Source organism: Anas platyrhynchos, chromosome 19 (genome assembly GCF_047663525.1).
Source record: "Anas platyrhynchos isolate ZD024472 breed Pekin duck chromosome 19, IASCAAS_PekinDuck_T2T, whole genome shotgun sequence".
Lineage (NCBI taxonomy): Eukaryota > Metazoa > Chordata > Aves > Anseriformes > Anatidae > Anas > Anas platyrhynchos.
In genome coordinates this window covers 241,191-266,408 of record NC_092605.1, presented here as the reverse complement: position 1 = coordinate 266,408, position 25,218 = coordinate 241,191, and the positions used below count along the sequence as shown (strand labels likewise).

At 41.7% G+C, this 25,218-nt stretch overlaps 2 protein-coding genes across 3 annotated transcripts; one reads left to right on the top strand and one right to left on the bottom strand.

Moving 5' to 3' along the window:
- Positions 1 to 831: 831 nt before the first annotated feature.
- RFNG (RFNG O-fucosylpeptide 3-beta-N-acetylglucosaminyltransferase) lies at positions 832 to 8,962 on the bottom strand. Its single transcript, XM_027471586.3, has 8 exons — positions 8,504 to 8,962; positions 7,622 to 7,670; positions 6,999 to 7,101; positions 6,492 to 6,645; positions 5,393 to 5,481; positions 5,141 to 5,306; positions 3,702 to 3,787; positions 832 to 3,481 (listed from the first exon to the last, which is right to left on the bottom strand). The coding sequence occupies exons 1-8, from the start codon at positions 8,960 to 8,962 to the stop codon at positions 3,415 to 3,417; spliced, it is 1,173 nt and encodes a 390-aa protein (XP_027327387.1). The 3' UTR covers positions 832 to 3,414.
- GPS1 (G protein pathway suppressor 1) lies at positions 8,895 to 23,719 on the top strand. Of its 2 annotated transcripts, none has more exons than XM_027471584.3 (14): positions 8,895 to 9,033; positions 11,939 to 12,031; positions 12,959 to 13,140; positions 14,368 to 14,532; positions 14,728 to 14,863; positions 15,027 to 15,104; positions 15,507 to 15,567; positions 15,904 to 15,989; positions 16,412 to 16,506; positions 17,605 to 17,710; positions 18,124 to 18,204; positions 18,334 to 18,471; positions 18,634 to 18,768; positions 19,503 to 23,719. In XM_027471584.3, the coding sequence occupies exons 2-14, from the start codon at positions 11,954 to 11,956 to the stop codon at positions 19,575 to 19,577; spliced, it is 1,416 nt and encodes a 471-aa protein (XP_027327385.1). In that variant the 5' UTR covers positions 8,895 to 9,033; positions 11,939 to 11,953; the 3' UTR covers positions 19,578 to 23,719. The 2 variants fall into 2 exon arrangements, with proteins under 2 accessions (XP_027327385.1, XP_027327384.1); XM_027471583.3 differs by lacking the exon at positions 8,895 to 9,033 and adding an exon at positions 9,346 to 9,502.
- Positions 23,720 to 25,218: the final 1,499 nt, after the last annotated feature.

Below are 25,218 nucleotides of genomic sequence, written 5' to 3'. Positions count from 1 at the left end.
CACTTGCAAGGACATGCTGCCCTGGAGGGGGCACAGCGAGGAGCCATTTCTGGGCCTAACGAGCACACGACAGGCACAGAGTTGAGGTTTATTGCCTCCAACTAAAGCATCACAGTGAGAGCACGGAAAACCTTTTTATCAGCTGATGAAAGGACCTGCTTTGTCCACTTAAAGCGGCAGATAAAAGTTGCAGGCAGCCCTAGTCTCATAGTCAGTGCCTAGAAAACTAGCTATAATTGTATAGGACCCCCTTGGTTGAGGCATATTGGATTCCTCACACAGCACCTGCATAACAATATCAATTTACTGCAGGGTACAATGGAAATATGATCTAAATCTAGTTAATAAGCCATCTGTAAGTTACCACAACCAGTTTACTTCCAGGGGTAGCAAGCATGTCTCCTGATTTGTAGGATTGACATTGTGTAACAGAAGAGCAGCACAGGCAATTATGTATCCAATTAACATGTTTTGCTGATAGAAGCAGAAGTCCGCTTGTAATACTCAGTTTATCCATTGCATTCTGAGTACTCTTAAGAACTGCTGTGGCATTCTGCATTTAATAAATGCAGAAACAGGATAGGAAAAGTGCCTATACAGATTTACAACACTTAGTCCTTATTTCAATACTTTTACTCCATTTTCATAATTATTTGTAAGAATTCTCCTCATCCCTATATCTTCCTCTGCACACCAAATTCATCTAATTCCCATATGTTTTTTGGTGATTTGATATCAACAGGCTGACAGGAGACAAGTTTTTCTGTATTACAGGGTTTATGGCCCATTTTTGGTGTAGACAATGAGTGAAGAAACATCACAAAACACAACTTTTGACACACTTAAATATTTAATTTCATAGAATCATTTTATCATAAGACAGTAGTTTGATTAAAAAGCTGCATCCCTGATACAACTATAGAGCCTAATGTATTGTCAAGAAGAAAAACCTTAAAAGAAGCTTGAGCACAAACTGTTCTGTATTGCCATACAAAAGAATGTGGTCTTTTTCAGCTTAATAAACACCCTACCAGCATTAGACATGAGACAGCATACTCAATTTTGGATGAGCAGTGACTACAGCGTGGAACTTTTACCACTCAGTTTTGCTGCCACCAGTATGAAGTATTGCCATTTTTGAACTGCAGTTTGCCACTTAATCACTACCCAGTCCATGCTGTCTGTGGTATCTGACAAGAGGCTGCTCCCAGTAGAAGAGGAAGAACTCCAACAGAAGAGTTCAAAAATCACTGAGAATGAAAATGCTGAGGATGAAATCTCAAGTGCTCATGAAGCTTCATAATTTTCTGCTATAGGAGGTTGAAAAGAAGAACCTAACAAACATTTTAAAAAATAAAAGAAAGGTGTTTATATAGATATCAGTAATCTCCAGAGCTATTAATAACAAAATTATTAAACCATAGGATGTCCAAGTTCTTGTTAGCAGAAGACCTAATAGAGAGGCAGAACATCCCACAACTTACTATTCCACAAGTCCTCCTCCACTGTCTGTAACAGGCTGTCAGTGTTACAGGTGTTCCTGCTGTAGAACAGCTGCTATGCTAGCTAGACTTTGATCTCCTTTCCTACAGCGCTCTTATTCCCATGCCTCATGGTCAAAGCACTGCCTTGGTAAGGATAAAGGAAAGGGGAAATTTAAGAACAAGCTGCAGGAGCAGTCAGCTCCTCAGTGAAACTACATAGAATCATGCAGAGAGGACAGTATCAAGTTACTGAAAGGTTTCTTTTTTTTAAAAAAAAAAAAGTGCAAAGAAAAGTATATTATGGGAGGCTGATACCTCCACTAAGTTTCATACTTGAAAACACTGCAGGTATTTACCTACATTATACCACTTTTCAAACGGCGGGAAGTAAAGTAACTAGCTGAAATACACAGTATAGCTTGGCACAGCTGTTCAAAAATCTGCAACCTGCTAGGTTCACTTCTAGCCATAAAATCATGGTTCTAGGTTATACAATGTCTTTCTATTTTTCTCCCCTTAATTCAGCCTCAGACTTAGCACTAAACCAGCAAGTATTTTCTAAGGAGTTTGAGTACACAGTGGTTTTGTAAAGTAATTTTTTAATGCTGTTCTTCATATCAGGTATAGATTGCACGGTCAAAGCTTGGATTAACAGAAAACTAAATATATGGAATCTCATTTCTTCCACTTTCAAAACTAAATTTACTCTATTTAAAAAACAGCAGTAGGTGATACTGCTACAGCACTGAACTTCTGCTTTTGTGCAAGTGTACAGTTTCCTTTTACCAATTGCATGATCTATTTATTGAAGCATCAAGATGTAGGGTAAAAGCAAACATTTATTTAAGCCTCAAAAGATTACCTTTAGAAGCTGAAGTGGGGTAAGCACAGTCACACCATTAATGGTCCTCAAATGATATCATCAAAAACTTCCTCAGGGCATTACAGCTATCTAGCATTCCTCCTCTCTCAAAGACAGCTAAGGATACAGCACAGCTTCAAAAACAGGGTGTTTCATCAGCCAATGAGCATGCTCTAGCTCATATAACCTGCCATGGGCAATGCAGGAGAAATGATTACTATCTAGCCTGAAAAATATTTTTTCAGTATCAAATATGAAGGGAATAGTCTTAGACCTAGCAAACCACCATCATAATCAACAACCACTGCCATTCAGTGGTAAGAGAACCAAGTCTGAAAATCACCTCCATGGGAGGTACACATGGACTGTTGGGAAGAATGTGCACTGTAAGCAACTCTTATGCAGTCCTGAGTAAGCTTACACAAGGTTTTCCTTACACAGGGTTTTCCCATGACAAAGGCTTTCACCCTTGTCTACCCTAGAAATTCCAGTATTTCTGGTGGTTACAAGCAGAGCCTGTTCCAGCCCAGAGGCAGAAATAGTATAATATTGGCAGGCTATAGAAGTTCTTAAATAATTCTGTTCCCAAGAAAGACAAGCAAAAACTTTCTCCCCTCTTGTCACCATGGGGACTGCAGTCTGCTATAGCACTTCAGCTTCAAGAGAGCCTCTCAAAGCTGGTAACAGTAGTAAGAACACTAGCGTTTTAAGTACTGCATTTGCCTAGGATGTGTCTGAGCACAGATTCATGTGTTAGGCAGGGCTCACATGACATCAGATGAAAGCATAAAGTGACTTGTACACATACATGTATATGACCATAGCCATTGTATGAAGAGCCACTGGACCAAAGAACAAGGAACAAGAAAATTTTCTTTTCTGGAACATCCCAGGCTGCAGCTGAACAAACACCTTCTTGCCATAATTACACAATCAAAGTCTTGCTTTTGTAAATAGAGTCTGTCTACCTCCTTTTTAGATATTTTTGTTTTTTGGTAGACAAAAAAAGTCCAAACTCCTGTTTGATGCAAAGTAGGTAGGATACACGTGTCAACAACTGGTCAAAAATTAGAACATCTTCTTAGTAGGGCACCAGATAGTGTCAGGATACAGAAGACAATGGACAGATTTAAATCTGTGAAGGAAACAAAAATTAGATTGGAACTCTCCAGACCAGGAACATCTTAGCATTGAATGTGCAGCAGACTAATAGAACAGAAAAAGCATTCCTACCCATCTTTGACAGCAACAAGAGAATGGTATGAAACAATAACCCCAATAAGTGGGGTAAATAATATTACAGATGATAAACATGAACAGGGCAGGGAGATCTGGTTTTGGAAGCGGACACTTACCGGGTTGGATCTTGCTGAAGCCCAAACACTCCTCCCACACTCACAACATTGTGTTTGTTCTCAGGGTCTCCATAACTTAGGGTTACCTGGAAAAGCAAATAAACATTCAGAAATTGTAACACTAATGCAGAAAACCAGAGTAGAGATAGGACTATTAATGAGGTATGAAGAAAGACTCCAAAGATCCTGTCTGATCTGAGTGGATTACATTTGAAAAATGATGGTCAGTTTTGACATAAGCAATATTGGCAATGGATGGTAGCTATTTAGTGGACCGTTATTCACCTAAAGGCAAGCTGGAAGTATAAACAAAGGAGATGAAAGTTTAGTTGTAACTCATCTTGTCCTTCAAGGCAACAGTAAGCTTTGTAAGAGCACCAATCCTGCTAATGTCTGTACCTTTGCTAAATAACATGTTCATCCTTACCAGACATGGTCTGAAGTCTAAAGTAGAAGTCTTAGAAGGAAAATAGAAACATTTGGATGTCAAATGGAACGCAAAGGACTGCTGTACGACAAACCTAGCAACAAAGTTTAGATCTCTAGAATTCCAGTTCGGTGCTGCTCTTCCATACAAGTACTGTATTAAGAAATTTGCGTGTGCAAGGTACAAGAAGACTTCAGCCTCCTGTCAAATTGCAGATCTGGATTTTGGGTTAGCTATCGGTCTCAGGGAAGCAATGATCACCACCAAAAGCCAGATTCAGCCCACAGTTAAATTCCCTGACACAAGGAATTATATCACATCCCATACATTTCCACTGCATAATAACATTACCAGGAAAAGATAAGTGAGCATTTTGTAGGGGCAAAACCATACTTTTCTTTGTTCATGGTGGTAATCAGTAAGAGGCAGAAAAAGCTTCTTGATAGCCTTATAGCTCCATCTACTGCTAGTTAGTAAAAAGGTATCCCAGAAATTTAAAACAAAACTAAACAACAAACAAAAACAAAACAAAGAAAACCGATTTATTCTAAGAAGCACTGACCAGGTTTCTTGAGATTCAGACAAATTATTCTTAAAAATGATCAAACAATTATGTCTTAGTTATCAAAGAGGTACTTGCTGTAACTCTGATGCTAATATTGTAAACAGTATGAATTAAGACAGACTGTATTCGGCAAACTTTCTCACATCAAATGCTGTTTTCTTCTACACTTGCTGCTATTGTGACTCATGGAAATTCAGAGACTAAGAAATGAGGAACACCATTATTTAGATTTAATATAGTAGAATGTGTCCCTGAAAGAGGGGACAGCTGTATGACCCAATTGGCTAGGGTGGAAGTATACTTTTTACTTAAATGAAGGAGATGGACAGGACACAGCTCTGAGCTACTCTCTGTAGACATCCTCCTTCACTGGAAAGTATTAAGTCTATTCAGTCTTTCTGATCAGACTGAGGTGTAATTATTAGAAAAGGACATGCTTAGCCCTACCTGTTGCAGCACAGACTCGCCTCGCAGCCTCTGCAGATTTTCCAGATGGGAATGGAACAACGGGCTGTGCAGCAACTTTACCTCCAGCAGCCCTTCAATGATGTAGCCAATTGTGCAATCATCAGGCAGACGCACTCTTTCTGCAGTACTGATGAAGTTACCCAGGCTGTAAGAGTACAGGAAACAAGATCAAAAGCACTTTAAAGCCTACCAAACACATTTTGGTAGAACTCAGCTAGGAGCAGTGTTTACCTGGCCCAGGGACTCATCTTCAGAGCAAGACCTCTGCTGATACAGAACCCTGCTCCACCTGTGGCAAACCAGAATTTCACGCTTGTCTTCTGAAGAAGCAACAAGAAAAACATGCTAGTTACTGATAATCAGTTTTTCTCCCTTTTGCTGGGCAGGCAGGGGAATTTGAGGCTCTGTTGGATGTCATATACTTCACTTGAATCAGAACAAGACTACAGACTAATCCTATTTCTTCAGGCATCCTATTTCTTCAGGCTTCTACAAGCCTGGTTAGCTTTCTCTCAAAGTGAACTTCACCTTGTAGCTGACACCAGGTGAACCATCAAGTTCACACATCTGAGGGAGCACATGTGAAGTGAAAAACTACAGTCCCACTTCTGTACAATTCCAGTTATCTCCTGCTAATTCTAGGCAATGGTCACAGCCAACTCGGTTTTCCTAAGGAAATCAAAGATAGTTCATTGGATGCTTGGTTCCAGGGAGAGTATTTTGTTGTGCAGTTTTCCCTAAAAAGCTGCTTTATAACTGACTTTCTGGACAGTGGATTATTTACAGTCAGGCCTGTTAGCATAGAGGACCTTGTGAGAACTTGTCCTTTAACATGTATATTGCAACTGAGACACCTTTGCTTCTACTTCCTGGAAACACAGTAACCGATCAGTATTGGAAATGTCTTAAATACCGAGAGAGCCCATCTTCCATCTGAGTTTGGTTCAAGATGATAACAGTATGATACTGCTCTCAAACAAACAAACAAAAAAACAACCAAGCCCCCAAACAAGTAACAGCCCTCCCAAACCACTAAAGCAAAAGAAAGGATCAAGGTGGGGAGGCCCTACTCACCTCGGTGTGAGGGAGATCACCAACATATGTGAGCAAAGGAAGAGAAGCAGACATCCACCCAGGAGACAACTCTATTGTACATAAGCATGTACATGTAAGATCAGATCAAAGGTCCATTTCACCCAGCACCCTGTCTCTAACAATGACCACTGCTTGCAGATTAAATCACTTGGTCTAATGGGAGATCCTATGAACTCTCATGGGTTTAAAAGCATAGGTTAGGATGACTCTCAGCCTAATTGCAAACTTTGCTTACTGATCCATCACTTTGGACATGGTCAGCTGCCTCAATGGGATGGTCCAGACTTGGTCGCCCCACATAGACATCCTGGCTGTGTGAGAAGGCAGATAAGAGACGCAGGAGAGTCCGTGGGTTCACATAGTTGTCATCGTCCACATGGCAAAACCATCTTCAAATAAAATGAAAGAATAAAATTACTGCACAGCAGTGACAAAGAAACAAGTTATAGTTTTAAAGCTGCATCCTGATCTTTCAGACTTGGAGCAGGAAGTATATCCTATTATCCTGAGTAACACAATTTGGAAGCTGAAAGCACCCATAGATCCTGTATCTGGAAAGAGACTGAAATAATAACCCCTGCTAGGTTTCAGATGATACTTTTTTTATAAACACTGCTTCCTGCTGCACCACTTTCCCTACCATCATACTAATGTTGCCTTTGTCACAGGAGTAGAGAAAGATGCCCATGCTTCCTGTGAGCACAGAAGTAAAAGAAATGAAGTCAACCAGAACAACACCCACTTTTGCCCAGATTCTAGGAATTTATCATATTCCACAGACATCTTGCAACAGAGAGCTTGCCGCGTGTGGACAGCTGAACAATTGGTGTTGATCATATGATCCCCTAGGGAGGGAAAAAAAAAAAAGAAAAGAAAAAAAGATCAGCCCCATCAGAAGCATGAAAAGTCTAAAAAAGACAAAGTGCTCATTTGGCACTAGTACAGTGTATAAAGTGCATATGGTACATGCATGGGTAGTAAAATTTTAGACAGGTATTGCTCACCATTTGTGTGTACGGCTTGAAAGTTGCCAAGTATGTAAAAATATGTTTAGATTGCACAGTATATAAACAGCGTCATGAGACTGTAAGCAAAGGAAATGCCTAGTATAACTTTGGACCACATAGACTGAAGCTTACTAACAGGAAGTAATTTGGTACAAAGGTAAACCCAGAATTCAGGAAGCTCCAGGCAGCTTGTCCAGTAGGAACAGCATTTTCTCCTGTGGAAGGAGAAATTGTCTCCATTTTCTCTATCTTTACTTCCCTAATTGCTTACGTAGCATGAAATAAGGACATCTGGGGAAAGTATGACCAACATAAAACTGTTATAAATGGCAGCACAATTCTATGAGGCATAGCTTACCTGCTTTCAGGCGTAGCTCCTGATCCTCCCAGTCTGTGAATATAAATGTCTGTGGGAGACAAAAACAGGTGGGGAGAAAGGTATATCCATAATTAAGGATTTCAATGCCTAATTTCTACTTTGGTCAGTTCCCAGTCAGAATCTTGAGTATTTTATCTTGTTAATTTATTACACGTTAGCCATGGCAGGGGAAACCCCAGCAACTTCAGCTCTTCCCTTATTGGATAGGATTCTGCACTGCAAACCAGAAGAAACCATTTCAGTAAAGCATCCAAGGTTTTGATTTCCTTATCCCAGGGTACAGATAAGGAATTTCCAAATAACAATAGCTATCCCTTTTGGAAATATTTCTCTTCACCTCCTCTACAGCTAGGAGTCATCCACAACTGTTACTCAAGCTAAAAAAGAAAGAATGAAAGTCAGGGTGGAGTGTCAGATGGTAGCACTGCCTTGTACCAGGTGCTGGAAAGAGCTGCATTAAAATGCTTGAATATAAGGAAATTCCTAAACAAGGGAATAAATTCTACATTGCTCTATCCAAAAATTTCAGTCATTGAACCAGCATGTCCAAAACAGTAGCTTAGACATATCAGCACTAGAGATCTCTCACTGCCATTTAGTATTTTACTCGGTCCTAAAAAAAAAAAAAAAAAAAAAAAAAAAAAGCAAATTGTTTCTGCTTGGACCAGTGACCCCAGATAATACAAAAGTGGCTTAATCAACAACAAACTCTTTCGGCAATACATTCAGGTGAACTACTTAGACGAGATCGCTCTCCTCAGTCCCACGAGGAAAGATGTGCTGAACCCCTGCGAGGTGCGAAAGCGCAGCTGCCACCCGGAGAAACCTCGGCCGCAGGTCCCCCACGGCGCCTGCCCTCACCTGTCCCCTCGCCTGGGAGATCCAAGTTTGGAAAAGCAAGTCCAGGCGCGTTCTGTGATACTTCCTCGTCGTCTTCACCGCGATAAAGATGTCCTTCAGCTCCAGGCTCTCCTTGGCCGAGCCACTGGAGGGCCCGAGGCGGCCCTGCCGCGCGGGCTGCGCGGTGCCGCCGAGGCCCCCGCCCCGGCCGCCCGCCCCGGCCACCGGGTCGCCGCCGCTGCCGCCCCGCTCCCCGCGCGAGCCCGCCCGAGCGCCGGGCACGTCGCTGCCCGCGGGCTGCGCCGCGCCGGAGCCCGCCCGCTTCGGCGGGGGCCCGCTGGGACCGGCGGCAGCGGGCGGCGGGCGGCGGCGGGGCGCCGCGGGGGGCTGGCCCCGGGGCAGCAGCAGGAGGAGGACGGCGGCGGCGGTGACGGAGAGCAGGACGCAGGCCCTGCGGAGCCCCAGCCAGGAGCTGCTCATGCTGCGGCCCCGCCGGCCCCCGCCGCGCTGCGCGGCGGCCTCATGGCCCCGCGGCCGGGCGGCAGCCCCGGGTGAGCGGCCCCCGGCCCCCTCGGGAGCCCCGCGCCCGGCCGCCCCCGCCGCCTCCCCCACGCGGCCGCGGCCGGCCCCGGCCCCGGCCACCGCTCGCCGGCCCCCGCCGCGCCCCGTGAGGCGGCGGGAGCCTCCCGGGGGGGAGCGGCGGGAGCCCCCTGGGCCGCGCCGCCCGCGGGAGCAGCCGCCCCGGGCCGGGGCCGGGCCCGGTTAGAGGAGTCCGCCGAGCGCGGCGGCAGCTCCTGCGCAACCCCCGCCCCTCCGCGCCGCCGCCCCGTGCGCCGCTGGGGGGGGGGGGGGGCGAGGCGGGCCGCGGCCCCTTTAAGGGCTTCACCTGTCGGATGCGGTCTGGCGGAGCCGCGCGACCCGGAAGTGGAAGCCGAGCCGGAGGTAGAGGCGGGGAGGTCAGCCGGAAGCGGCGGCCGTGAGGGGAGGATGCCGCTGCCCGTCCAGGTCTTTAACCTGCAGGTACGGCGCTGCCACGGCCGCTCTCGGCGGCGCTCCCGCGCGGAGCCCGGCGGCTCGGCCCGGCCCGGCTGCGGCCTTCCCCGGCGGCCCCGCCGCTGGAGGTGGGGGCCGCTCTTGGCCGTCCCTGGGCTCGCTCGTCCCCGCCGCCGGGGGTCGGCTGCGCTGCAGCCGCCGCTTACGAGGAATTGCGGCCGGCCGGGTCCTGCGTCCTCCCCCGCCCCCTCGGGTGTTCCTCGCGTCGCGTGCGCAGCCGGCAGGGACTCGGGTGGGACAGGGGCGGAGGGCCTGCGGCACAGGGCTGCAGCCGCGGGAGCCCTGAAGGGACTCGCTGCAGAGCTCACCTGGACCTTCCGTTGCTGCATAAACGATCTGTTCGCAGGCGGCCTGACCTTCATCCGCTCAGCAGCCAACGGGCTGTCAGAGCGAGTGGGTGTGGGAAGTCAGGACAGGATGAGGTTGAGCACATAGCTCTGCTTTTTCATCAGTGACAGAACTGTGCTGCGTTCCCCCTCCCGTTCCCCCCCCCCCCCCCCCCCCCCCCCGAATACAGCAAGAGACTTCAACGTGAGTGTCAGACCATCATTTTGTATGAGGCTGTATGAGGTACCTTCCAATAGGGCCCAGAAATTCTTGGGGAGTGAGGTGTTTTTTTTTTTTTGGGGGGGGGGGGGGGGGGGAGAAAGTGAATTGTGAGTAGCTCTTAAGTAAACCTTGTCCCTTTCTCCCAGAATGAGTTAGATTGAAAGAGTCTGAGTTTGCATATCCAAGTGGGACTTCCAGCTCACTTGTATTTTTCCTTGCCTGGGACTTTAGGACCAATGTAGAGGAGTGCAGCATACCAGCATAGCAGGACACAAATCGTTTTGTTTCACTGGTTGAAATTATTGTTAGTTTCTGTAATAGTGCAGAGTACGGATTAGATTTTTACTATGGTAGACAAATACAGTTTAAAAAAAAAAGGCAAACTCACTGTTAGCTTTTGCGATATAAGAAACCAAATAAGGTGGATGTAAATGGAAAAAGTAGTGGTCTCGATACACAGCAATTGAAATGGCTTTATGCACTGTTTTCCTGAGTGCTGATCTGAGCAATCAGACTTTCCTTTGCACCCTCCCTCTCTTTCCTTCCTTGAGAGAATCACAAACTAGGAAAAAAATTTTTATTTACTTTATTTGCACGTGCCTCAGATTTTGGGAGAGCAAAAGCATTGAGATATGTACACGTTTGGTATATATCGGTCTATGAAAAAGTAAACTCTGGATAAATGCCAGATAGTTCTTTTATTTTGAGTTAGAAAATCTGGACCTGCCCTATTCTTACACGTGGGCACATATGCACACAAATCAATCCTATATTTTTAATTCCTTAACAAGAAACAAAACTAATAAAACCGTAGAAATAATTTGGTGTTGGTAGTGGGGCAAAGTTGTTGGCTATGTTTTTTTCTCCAAAGATCCACCCATACAATTTTCACCAAATCAGATGTTGCTTTTGCAATCGGCACATACTCAGCATTTTATAAGAAGTTTGGCTTGGTTTTACCAAGTTTAAATCAATAATACCTAGAAGGAATGCTCAACATTCTTTTGACTTTGGGGAAGAAAGGAGTCATGAGATAGCATGCACATTTTGTTTGTTTGAAGGAATGCACAGAAATTGGTCTTAAATGGTAACATGAATGGGTGTTGTAGTCATGTATTTATATTGAGGTCACGTACTGCTATTCCTCACATGGTTCAAAGCAGTGCAAAATACACTGGGAGAATAAAGTTCTGTTGTTTGTGCAAAAGAAGATAAATCTAACCAGTTAGACAATGGTTACTCTAGTAGGATTGTTCAAATGATCACAGATTTTCACAGAGCAGATACATTTTTTCCCCAAGCGTCCTTTAGAAAATGTGTAAATGCCCCCCTGCATTCTGTTCTTTACATTTCTCAATACTTCAGAATAAGTTTAAGTTGTCTTTTTTTTTTTTTTTTCCTTCATAATTTTGCTTTTAAGCATTAAACCAGCTTTGAAAGCGTCTGATGAGTTTTATGGGTACTTTTTTGACTGTTTGGGAGTTTCATGTGCTGAGTATTAATGCCTGTTCTTCCTCAAGGAAGAGAAATGGAATGTCATTTGGAATTTAGCATCCGTGTCCGAGATGCTTTGTCGAATCAGATTTATTGACTTCTTTACTTTCTTGTTTGATAATCCACCAAACCAAGTAAAATAGTCTGTGCGAATGGTATTACTGCAGCTTGTTTAGGCAAAGCTTCATACGGAACAATGATATTGCTAGAGAAAAATCCTAAACCTGGCTAAAAGCTGGGAGGTGTGTTTTCACTTTTAAAATTTGGTGTGTGTTTTAGCAAGTCCTTAATAGGTTGAGTCACGTGGTTCTTTCCTGCTCAAATGTAATAAGCTACATTTACCACATTTTGCTATTCCAGGGTGCAGTGGAGCCCATGCAGATTGATGTAGATCCACAAGAAGATCAGCAAAATGCACCTGATATCAACTATGTGGTGGAAAACCCCACTCTGGTATGTGCTGGTTGAGGGCAGAAGGACTACGTTTCTATTACATAGCCTCTTCCTTTCAGGTTTCTGAAAACTTCCTCATTTTATCCCTTGTTAAATTGTTATTTAAATGTTAATAGATTCTCTTCTAAGCACGGTGGCGTAAGAATACCACTGGCCTCTTTTGTAACTCCTTGCTTTTGCTATCCTCTACTTCATCTTCTGAGATGAAGGAGTTGCTGTTTTGTGGTATGCCATGTGTTGCCTGTTTGTCATCTTTTCCATTATGAAATAGTTTAGTACATCTCTTCTTACAGAGACAGCATTCTTTTTTTTTTTCTTGTCTTGTTCCTGGAGGAGCTAAGGTCAGGTGCCTTAAGTATGTAATTTGGATAGTATTATTTCCTTGTGTTTTGATCCTTTGAAGACTGCCTAAGGCTCTGAGAGCTGTTATGTTATGAAAGGCTGCATTTGCTTATATCAGTTTCCTCAGTTTTTAATTAAGGGTTTGAGTTTTTGGCCAATCTCTACATATCAGCTCTATAACAGTGGAGAGATGGGTGTGGTAGGATTTTTTTCCTTGCTTTGTTCAGCAGTAAGGCCTGATACCATGGTTGACTTTGTAGCATTTGCTGTGCAAACCTCATGAAGTTCAGCAAGTCCAAGTGCAAGGTCCTGCTTCTGGGCAGGTGCTTAAAGTGGATTATTTGAGCACCCTTAATGGATAGCAGCACTACAGGAAAAAATAGTCATTTCCTCAGAAATCTACAGTATATTATATTTACTTACGTTTGAAGAAAGGAAAAATAGAATAATCTTACCTTTTTATTTGTCTTGGCCATGTTGCTCTCCATGTAGGGATCAGGACTGCAGGAAAACTTGTGCAGGTCACATCGTAGTATCTTGATTTAGTGTTGCCATCTTTTCTTTCTAAGACTGTTCTTTTTGCAGGATTTGGAGCAGTATGCATCCAGTTACAGTGGTCTGATGCGAATCGAGCGGCTGCAATTTATTGCTGATCACTGCCCACAGCTGCGGGTGGAAGCTCTCAAGATGGCACTGTCATTTGTCCAGAGAACTTTCAATGTTGATGTGTATGAAGAAATCCACAGAAAGTTGTCTGAGGCCACCAGGTAATAAAAGATTACAGGAAACCTGGGGAGCATTTTAACTGAATTAAGACACATGCCCTACAGTGGGGAACTTTGCACGTATAATAGTAGAATGTTCCTTATGCAAGCTATCTTCACCCATAGAACATGATAGCAAAACAGCGTGTGTGTGTATGTGTTCAGGCCTAAGGTCCAATCCTTTTTAAAAATGTTAAACACAGAAGACTTCTTATCTGATTCTGAAGTCTTAGTGTTTTAAAGGGCTACAGGTAGACATTGAGAGGAGTTAGTCCTTGCAGCTACTTCAGGTGTTAAAGAGCCTACTTGTCTTTCCTTAGGTAAGTTATGGAGTTGAAGCTTCTAGATTCCCTTATGTTCATAGATTAAAACCTTATCTAAATGTTTGCCATGTTTTTCTTCTAACAATAGGTTGGCTGTGGAAGGTAGCTTTTAATACTTCACTTAACCATCCACACTTCCTGTCTTTGTATTATTTTTCTTGCTGTGCATATTTGCTGATTTCTTGTCTGTTTTGATCTGTGAGTCTTTATCATGGTAGTATGTTCATAGAGTTCTTATATGTGACGGGGACTGTTGGTAGAAAAAACGAATGGGTTTTTCTCTTTAAAATGTTGGAAAGAGAATTCTGTGCAAGTAGAAATGTTGATCTGATCTTGATGGAATTAGGTTGTCCTCTGGGATTAGCTTGTATTTCACTTGTGTTCCATTGTAGATACCATTCAACTTATTTAAAATGAGGTATCTGTACAGTCTAGCTTTGCTATCAAGCCATTGTGATATAGCTGGGGAGAGAATTCACCAACACCTGCACACCATGTCCCATATAGAGATGTCTGGCTACAGTGACTTTTTAGAATATTTAAATACGTTGGTAAAATTTATTAATTTGTTTCAGCACTGTTACTAATTTTCTGTCAGTTGATTTATAGAAGAGATTATTTCTTTGAAATTAGTGATAAATTCCTTGTTAATTAATAAAATGCCTGCAAAAGCTCATTAGGATAATTTTTGAGAAGAATTTGTGAAACACCTGTGATGCTAATATTGCTATTTTCACTGCAAATCTTATCATTTTCTCCCCACCCTGCCTGTTTTCTCTCTCTCTTTTTTTTTTTTTTTTTTTTTGTATATGTAGTAGTATTGTTTTTAGGGAAACAGTGCCAGGTACTTAGCAGACATCTGTCTTGAAAAGCTTGCAGTATAATAACACAGAGCAAACTCTTTCAGAGAACTGCAGAATACACCTGATGCTGTCCCTGATAGTGGAATCGAACCCCCTCCTCTTGACACAGCTTGGGTTGAAGCTACACGCAAAAAAGCTCTTCTTAAACTGGAGAAACTCGACACAGATCTGAAAAATTACAAAGGGAACTCCATCAAGGAGAGTATCAGGTGAGATGCAGAAGGCTCTGTTGGAGCAAGGAAGAGCATTTTGCTCCTCCAGGCACCTAACACAGGATGTCAACTGCATTCAGTGCTTTAGGTCAGTGTACTAAGTTACTTGTTTGGTACAAACTGACTCTGTTCCCTTTTTTTCCCTGCACTTTGAGAACACAGTTCACTAGTATTGTAATTCCTGTGCTCCAGGAGAGGCCATGATGACTTAGGTGATCATTACCTTGACTGTGGGGACCTCAGCAACGCTCTCAAGTGTTACTCACGAGCCCGTGATTACTGCACCAGTGCTAAACATGTTATCAACATGTGTCTCAATGTCATCAAGGTAGGAAGGCCTGCAGGGACTGGTACTTGGTGTCTTTCTGACATTTGCTCTGAAGTCTACCTGTAAGTTGCTCTGGGTACAGCTCTTGTGTCTACAATTATATTGTTTGTTGAAGTAACACCATTTATTCATGGCTCTCTACACTGTTCATGGCTCTCTGCAGGTTAGTGTCTACCTCCAGAATTGGTCTCATGTTCTGAGCTATGTAAGCAAGGCTGAGTCTACACCAGAAATTGCTGAAGTAAGGCCCTGTTTTTTTTTTTTAATATGCGTGAATTTTCCTTTTGTTTTCTGTCTCTAAAATTTGTATAACAATTTCTTCCTTTCCTCTTTTATGAATTGCTTCCTCTAAGACTCCCTTCATCTTATAGTCTATTTTTCCTCTAGTCCAGCCACTCTCTGACTCCATTTGAGGTTCATTGTTGCCTGTCTCCCATGATTTGCATGTCAGAAATCTGACTTATGGTAAAACTGAGAGACTTCCCATCCTCAGTTCTTTCCATGATTCCCAAGACAGATAAGGTGACGTTATTTTGTTGTTGAGATTTGCATATTAATTATTAGGATGAAATATCCCAAGGACAGTTGTAAACAAAATGATTTTCATACTGTTTGCTCACTACTGCTTTTTCTCATCCTTTAGCAAAGAGGGGAGAGAGACAGTCAGACACAAGCAATTCTCACCAAACTGAAATGTGCAGCAGGTGAGTGGATCCTTCATCTCGTATTTTGCATACCTGGTTTTATGCCTCTTAGGTATCCATAGGACTCTTTGACAGTAGAATGTGCTTGATTATTTTTTCCCCCTCTTGGATTTGACAAACTTTGTATTTTCTCACCTGAAATACAAAATATAATAAAGCTGATGAGACAGAACTCTCAATATAGCTTAAAGGATGCCCATACTGTCCAAGAGTCATGCTTCACTTCAGTAGTGAAGGCACTAGCAACTGTGTGGGGGCCTGTTCTACTCCCTAGGTTTTACAACTTCTAATTTGCATGCAACATAACATAAAGGACTCGCTTTTTCTGTTTCCTAGGCTTGGCTGAATTAGCTGCTCGGAAGTACAAACAGGCAGCAAAGTGCTTCTTGTTGGCATCATTTGATCATTGTGATTTCCCTGAGGTGAGGACCAAGAGGGAGCTGTGTGCAGGGCTTGTAGGGGACATAATTCTTCTAAGTATTAGTTTGTAAAACTCAGATGCTGCAGTTATCCTCACAACACTACTGTGTGGTTTGTTACTGTGAGTCATGTTTTACAAAAATAAATCTCTGTTCTTGTGTTCTCTAAATGATTTACTTTAGATCACATAACTGTTCTGTGAGATTTGTGTACCAGCAAAGTCACTCTTAGCAGCAGACAGTCGCTCCTCATACTCTGGGTGAACACCTGAGAGCATGCTGAGTGGTTCTACTGCATTTGACAAAGACTAATCTCCTCACTTGGTGAGGGAAACTCCTGGAGTAGAATACTTAATTCCAGCCTTCTGCCATTTCATTAGTCAATGATAGCATTCCCATTCAGAGTGTGCTCTCTCTTTTGCTAGCTGTTATCTCCTAGCAATGTGGCTGTGTATGGTGGTCTGTGTGCCCTCGCTACCTTTGACCGTCAGGAACTGCAACGAAACGTTATCTCCAGCAGGTAACTGATGCCTTGTGAGGAGTTTGTATGCTACTGTACTTCTTTTGGGAAATGGCACTTTGGTTGAGAATGGATTCTGATAGGAGTAGTAGCTTTCTCATACAGGAAAGAAAGAATCACTGAGCCTTGGTTTTGCTTTAGCATTAGGTAAGATTTCACTATCAAAACACAGTGGTTGATCACAGATGAAGTTTTTGTGGTATAAAAGAAGTTTCCAACCCAGGTTAAATCTAACAACTGTGTAACCCTATTTTCAATTTCTATCAGTGACTCACATCAGATACTCGGTCAGAGTGACAGAGCTCTATAGAAGGCAGCTGTAAGATAATTTGACTTTGTGTTATGACTTGTAGTGTATGTTAATTGTATTACTAACAGTTATTAAATTGTATTATAACTTACGATGTAGTCTAACTGTGACAGATGCAAGGTTAAGAGAATTACAGGCTTTGGGAAAAAATAGTCTTTTAATTTGTGATGCACAAATAGCCATGACACTGAATTCCTGATAGCTACAGCTATGGAAGCGCTAATTTTAATGTGACATGGAAAAGGGGTTATTAGCCTGACTTTTTTTATTGTCTGATTCATTGGTTAAGGTCACAGTGTTCAAAAATTTGGGATGGAGAATTGGGAGACCACTGAGAAACAAAGTGTCTTGAAGGTCTCCCACATGTAGTTATGGTGTATTAGTGAAGGCTGTGTTTTGAAAAGGATCACAAAATTGGCTAGCACAGAGTACAGTACACACACGGGTGTATGGGTGTTGCTTATGTTTTCTGGTTATATATCTTGATTCTGACCTAGTCCTACCTATTCCAATGTTTTTCTTGCTTTATGTGAACAAACACTTTTACTACTTTGTTTGCCAAAAGTCTTTTGATTCCCTTTACCAGAGCTCTGATGCTATGATGCATCTTTCTGTCTTCCAGGCTCCCAGCGCTGCTTGAAAATGGGCTCTCTGGTCTGTTAGGGAGTAAATTCTTGAAATTTCCAGATGACAATGGGTTTTTGTAAACCTGCAGTTTGGAATGATGAGCTTGTGGGGTGTTTAAGTTGTGGGTTTCAAGGTCTGATCACTGTCACGTTTATCTGTAGTTCCTTCAAATTGTTTTTGGAGCTGGAGCCACAGGTTCGTGACATCATCTTCAAGTTTTATGAATCTAAATATGCTTCATGCCTGAAGATGCTGGATGAGATGAAGGTGAGTTACAGGGAAGCTGTGTAGGAACAAACCCTAGGAGTTTCTTTCCCCTAGCCTTTTGTGAGAAGCGGTGACTATTAAGAGTAGCTGAGTGTTCCCTGTTTGCTTCTTCTGTAGTGTCTCCTACCTCTTGACATGATAAAAATTAGGACTAGTTTAGGAGCAGGGAGTGAGGAGAAACTTTGTGTGTTTATATACATATATATTATATATATATATATATACACACACACACACATATATATATGTAAAATATATTGTGAGTTTTATTCATTCTTGTTTTATAGTGTTGTCTTGCAGTAGTGGATATTAATATTCTTAAGGCTTAAGTATACGCATCTATATTTTAAAGAACATAGAAATAATATATCTTTCCAAGCTGCCTCTCAGCTTCTGATATATTTCTTGCACAGGACAACCTGCTGCTGGATATGTACCTTGCGCCTCATGTCAGGACACTTTATACTCAAATTCGAAATCGTGCCCTTATTCAGGTAATTGTTCCTTTAATCCTGAGAGGTAGATGAACAGTGAGATAGGCTATCTCTTTGTAGTTGCTTTTCCCATTGTGTTTCGGAGGATGGGGGAGTACCCTTGTCAACTGAATATTTTCTTCTTTCTAGTACTTCAGCCCCTATGTGTCAGCAGATATGCACAAGATGGCTACTGCTTTTAATACAACGGTGGCTGCTCTGGAAGATGAACTTACTCAGCTGATCCTGGAGGGACTGATCAATGCCAGAATAGACTCTCACAGTAAGGTGAGTGTGTCTGAGCCACAGATTATGGACTGAATAGCTGTACTAAGGTTTAAAACCCAGATTCTACAGTACCCCAGCTTTGTTCCCTTGGGCAGAAGGGGCTTTTTGCCCCTGTGAAACCGTGTCATAACTCGTGCTTAGAGTTTTCTGTACTGGTTACAGATTCTTTATGCTCGAGATGTTGACCAGCGCAGCACAACTTTTGAGAAGTCTTTACTAATGGGCAAAGAGTTCCAGCGACGTGCCAAAGCTATGATCCTGCGAGCTGCAGTCCTGCGCAACCAGATACATGTCAAGGTATGGGCTAATTAAATGTGGACTTAAAGGCAGAGTAATGACTTTTTTCTCCCCAGAAACAGTGTAAGTTGGTGATTTGAAGATTGTGGAGAAGAATGGATTTACTGTCATCATGAATGGACAAATTTACTTATGATATCAAATACAAAATACGTAAGAAACAAGAGTTTCTAGTCAGTACACCAAATTTCTTGTATAATGCAAAATGTCCTTTGAAGTTAATACGTTCAAGTTGATGCTCACTAATTCATTCTGTCTAATTCTTGACACAGATCTTTTATCTTACCAAAACAAAGAAACTTGAAGTAACTTTTTAGTAGAGAAAATCAGAAATGCATGAACTGTTTGGAGTATTCCTTCAGGGATCCAAAAGAATGCCCATAGGGAGGATAGGCCATCTGCCACAGAATGTGTTAAATTCGGTAGCATATTCATCTCTGTGATAACTGTCAGATACAGCTTCTGCATCCAAAGGTACTTTGTACTTGGACTTGGTAAACAAAGAGTGTTTTAAAACTTCTGGTTTGACTTGTATAGGAACAGTTCTTGTGAACTTTAACTGTAGAAATTGTAAACACAAAGCTTTTTCAAATCCATCATTATTTATGAGCCGGAGGTATGCTTTCCTTCTGCGTTTATCCTGCTTTGCTTCACCTGTGGTTTGTTTGGTCTCTTTGGAAGCACTCTGCAGGATATTTACACATCACTAACTAGGATTTTTTTTGTTGTTGCAGTCTCCTCCAAGAGAAGGTAGCCAAGGGGAGCTTACTCCAGCTAACAGCCAGTCCAGAATGAGCACCAACATGTGAAAAACTTCATTCACTACCAAAAGAAATGGTCCCTCTGGGACTCTGTCTAGTGTCTCACCCACAAACTGCTGAGCTTTACAACTGTCTCTGTCTCCCTCACTTTTTGCGTGGATTGAGAGGGTCAGGCTGATGGTGGATAATACGAATATTCCAGTAACTTGAATTCTCCTTTAAAAAAGAAATTTCTAAAAACAGGATCCCTGCAATGGGTTTTCATTTCACTTTTATTAGGACTATCCCTCCATTCTCCTTCATCCACCATGAAGAGTTGGCACGCTATTTGTACAGATGCTGATTTTTTTCCCCAGCTGCTATTAGTTTTTTTGTTTGTTTCAGAGCTTCAAAAAGAAGTAGTGTTAAGTTGAATAGACGGGAGTGATCTAAGATGAATTTCACTGGCCTGAAAGTATCGCCTTGATTCTGAGCAATGCTGTGCTTTCTGTTTATTTTCAAGTGCATTGCTTTCAATTATGGAACTGGAGTTCTGATGGGAGAGGCAATTCTTTTGCGAAACTCTTAATGATATTTTACCTACACCTTAAAACATGACACCACTTCCATGCATTCAGTCACAAGCCTTTATTTTAGGGTGTTATGTTTACCTAGATCCATGTTCTTTCCCTTTGGTCTCTGTTTTCAAGACCTGTTTCCTGATGTGTTTCCACTTGCATGTGACCTGTTTTTGGGGTCCAGTGTTATCATAGCAGTAAATCTCTTCCTTAAGCAAATACTACTGCTGCTTGGCTAGTCTCACTGGCACAGTGCATGATGGTTTCCCAACATGTTCAGCAGTTACTTCTGGCAGCATGGATAGATGCCATAAAATACCATGCAATTCCTGGAGCAGAGCTGAAAACAGGCAATCTGGGTGCCTGCTCTCCAGGTGCATTTATTCTGCTTTTCCTTTTATTAAGGGATTAAAAGTGGCAGCCCAGGTGTGTACGTGTTTTGTGTTAATGAAAGAAGACATGCACTGAATTTTCTGAAGTCACTGCAGCCTTGCATTCATCTAATCCATAAGGCAAGCTAAGAATTTTGATCCAGCCCTGACTTGTCTGGCAACTGACTACAGATGTTATTGTTAATACTTTTTTTTTTTTTTTTAATATGTTGTTACACCTAGTGCATTAAACAGCAGGATCAAAAAGCTTCTAAGTGTTTGGAGTTCTGTATTAAAGTCGGTTTCTAGATATCATGATCAAGCTATTGATTTTTTGCCAAGCTTGCTGATGTTTTGTGGGCTGCTATATTTTGCCTTCTGGTCTGTTTGGAGTTGTAGTTTGGATGAACTGTGAAGAAAGCGGGATTTGAAGGGAATTCCTGGTTTGCATGTAACAGTGCTCTTTCCGTCTGGCTTTCTATGCTTTTGATAGGTGCTGAAAATGGAAGCAGCAGTAGTTCCTGTGAGGTCTTTGGGTAAACAAGTTTGGCATGGAAAAATACTTCTCTTTTAGAGGAGCAAAAGGATGGACCTCATTAATTAAGAACTTTGAGTCCAACATCACTGATCACCAGCTTTGAGAGAAAGGCATGTTGACTACTCAAGTAAATTGCTGTGCAGTGTTGCAGAAATACTGGGAAAGTCATTTTAATGCCGTCTGCTCATGCTGAAGGGAAGCCATTTAGATCTATCTATTCCTAAAATGAACCAGTGATATCATTTTTAAGGAAAAGATCTTACGCCCTTCTCTGGAAAAGATGGTTTTGCAACCCAATTAAGTGCATCATGTCAGCCAGCTATCTTTTCTTACATGCATCTCCTGTTCTCTTGATTTTATTAGGCTACTTTCATTCCATCCTGTAGGCTTTCTACTGAAGGAATCCTCAATTGTAAATAGAAGTCTTCTGCCTCTTCAGCATGCTGTCTTGAGAATCTCCATTCTTTCAGCCGATAACATCTGTCCACTCTTGGGAAATGGCTGGAAGTAAGTGTCCTTTAGCAGTCAGCATTAAGCCCACTAAGTTGCAAAAGCAGTTTCTGACTTACTGTGGCCCAAAGCAGTTCCAAAGCTAAAGCAGAGACTATTACTTTCTTCTCTCCAGACAAAAATGCTTACAACTTCTTTTGGACAGATAGAGCATTTTTCTCTTCTTGCTTAGCCCATTGGCACGGTTCAAGTTCAGTATATGCTTTGGTATGGAATTGTTGGCTTGTAATTCTTCAACCTGTGAAAGAAGCTGTTGCTGCTCTAGAGTCCTGTAGATTTGATTCAGGTTCGTCTAGCTATATTTTTTCCAGACTTTGCTTAACTCCTGCTTCAGTCCGAACCAACATGCCAGTCCAAAAATCAGGAAATACAACACAGCACAGATATAGTTCTATATAACTTGTATTCATACACTATTTCCACCGCTGAAAGATTTTTATCTTAAATTTCTAAGAGGGAAAAAGTAATATATGAGAAAATGACTCACATGATGAATCTTCAGTGATTCCCCGTGACCACTGAGCTAATTCAGGGAATAAAGATTTATGGTTTCTGTAGCATGTTGCTATGTCCAGGATATGTTCAGTGATAGTTCATTTGAGTGGACTTCATGAATGTGTGCAGCAGCTTTTGTTGATAAGGAAGGAGATACCAGTGGTAGCCCATATTTGATGGTGTCCTCATGGGGAGTACTTTTTTTTTTTTAACTTGACCTGGTTAGGGATTAATGAAAAACTGAAGTTTTTTTTTTCTCTAGCAAAGGCAGTTATTTTTCAATTAGCAAAACTAATTTGAGTATTAATGCAGGAACTGTTGCTGTAAGAGTGTGTTTGAGCAGCTGGGGATGTTTGATCATTATCTGGCCAGAACCTAACACAGTGGTCTATATTGGTAAGATTTGTAGAGGGAAGTCTGTGGGGAGAGATTATTTTAGAGTTTAGAGCATGGCTGTATGTACCATTCTGATCCATAAGCTGCTGTAATTTGAGAGATTTCAGTGGGTGAGGGAGAAAAGGAGTTCTGTTTCTGTTTCCTGCCATGAACATATGATATGTATACTGATTTCCGGGAGTCTATTGTAACCTTGTCAGCATTATTTTCCTAGCTGAGTTGAAATTTCAGCATTGTTCCATCTTCTGGACGGTTCCCAAAACTGCTGACAAGTAATGTATTATTTCTAATGGAAGCGATGTAGTATAAGAGAAGCAAATAAGGAACCTTTAATAACAACAACAACAACACTTCTGATAAAGACCCATTGTGGAAAATTTAGAAAGTGGTGTTCAAGTATTTATTTTTTTGTAAAGACTGAAGTCTCAACCAACTTAATCAAACAGAGAACCTCTTTGAGGTTCTTATGTCATGTCTTTCATTACATCCTACCTGAAGGAGGGAATGGGAAGGCAGTATGTTCTACATGATTAAGTATTTTGGTTTGCCACTCTTATGAGAGCTGAGGGTAATACAACTAAATTTCCTTTTTCAGTAGCCATTAACTGTGAATGTGCAGTATGGTGAAAAACACATTGGTACGGGACTGAACAGTATCTGTCTGCTCTTAAAGAGTAGAGATAAAGTATTCTCTGTGTTGCAAGTGAATTTTGCACTTCAACTGATACTAGTTTGCCTTCTGTGTTCTTATTGATCTATGAATTCAATTCAAGGTTTCATAGGACCTGATAGAACAGCCCTGCTTTAGATTATCTTACAGGTTAACTTGATCAGCCTAAATTAATTAGATAGGAACAGAAACTTGCTAGTATGATATATCAACCTCTCAGAGAAATGTATGACATTCAGTGGTTAAAAGTTTGGTAAACTCATAATGCAAATAAGACAGTTTCTTGAGAGCAAACAAATGATTCAGCCTTGGGATTTTAGTAGGCATTAAAAGATGCTCAAGATAACTTTGTTATCAAGAAATAGCTTAAGTCAAACAAAAATTTAAGTAGCAAGATCTGAAAATCTGTCTTACGTGGGAGATTGGATTTGGTAATTGTGTTGCCCTTCATCTCACAGAGTTTTTCTAATACTTATGAACACATAGCTTTGACTAGTATATACTACCTTCCTGCAGTTTACATAACTGAAGTCTGTGTGTACATAAAGTTTGTGTTGTGTAAATACAGGCTGAAATCTGGGATTTATTCATTTAATTCTCTGAAATGTCATAAACTGGCTGCCAAATAAAGGCAGTTAGTTTTCTTTATGTCAGATGAACTACTACTGCTTTTTCTTACATGCATCTGAAGATAGATTTACATACAGGAATCCAGTCTCCTAGAAGTCCAAAGATCAAGGCTCACTTCACCAGCATCCTACATTGCAGAACACTGTCTCCCTCTGCTTCCATTAATGTTAAGTAGTGTATTTCTTCTTGAAGGTTTTTGAAACATAAACAAAATAGGACATAATCTTGCTGAGTTTGCATGCTGCAATTTTTTTTATTAGAGATAAGTCAGGTAACTAGTGTACTGCCTAGCCTGAAAGTAATCCCTAGTTAATGTAGGTGCAGGTGTGCCCAGCATAAATGGCAAATGGTTCTGCTTTGTATATGTTGTAATGGTGCCTCCTGACTTGCAAGCATTGGTTGTGTCCTGGGTCTGTCCCCTCCCAGCTCTTGCTGCAAGAAATTGATACACTGGTCATTGTTAACTCATTGATTGCAATCTATTAATTATGATGTTCTGTAATGTCTGTTAAAAGTTCAGGTTGCATCTCTTTTTTTCATTACTGTAGAGATTTGTAGTTAGATGCACACTGGGAATTTTGTGTTGCAGGGCTTGACTGAACACTATTGCAGCCCCATGTTAGGAGCACTTCAGTCTTCTGCCATACAGTGGGCCAGGAGACAAAAACGTGTATGTCTCTTGCCATTGCTTATTGTTAAGAGGAGATGGGGACAAATATGCCTTAAATACTACTTCTGTACAGATGTGTCTATTTAAGACTCAACTATAATGCCCTTCCTGAATTCGGGAGCCTGAAGCCAGCTTGGTCTTTTCACACTGGTGATTTGGTGATGAGACTGTGTACTCAGGAGACAGGATCTAAAATCAAACTGTCTGGTTAGGAATATAACCCAGATCACTCACATTAGCACCAATCCACTACTGTTTTACAATAGTGAATGTTTCTTATGTAAAAGCCTTTTCTGACTTTGTAAATTTTCTCTGGCACAGTGAATGGGAGAATGCTTGATCTTCCTGATATTGGGGGGGTGGGACTGCAAAAAGTGGGAAGGGTCTAAGTGAGCAGTTTTAAATGCTACAATTATGAACATTTAGCTTTTTATTAAAGAGGTGCTGTTCTGAACTATGTTCAGAACACTGTACAAGTGTGTATCTGTGCAAGGGAAGAAGTGGAGTACTTCCATGGGAGATAGGTGGCATGGTTTCAAATTTCCATTTTTAAATAAGGCAGAGGGGCATTATTTTTAAACTTGGTACTCCCACACTAATCACGGGCTCTTTGGTAAATACACACTTTCCCTCTCCTGGGTTTCTGTGCTAGTTCCTGTTCACAAGGTAAAGTAGAAAGAATAACACCTTCCAGGTTAGTGTCTAAACTTGAATTAAATACAAGGGTAGTCAGAAATTATGAAAGCTGCTGAAAGACTTGGTTAGCAAATTGAGTAAGGCTGGGCAGATGGTATTCTGAGGAATGGAAAATACTTTGTTATAATAAAGAACAAATGAAATGGGAAGACTCAT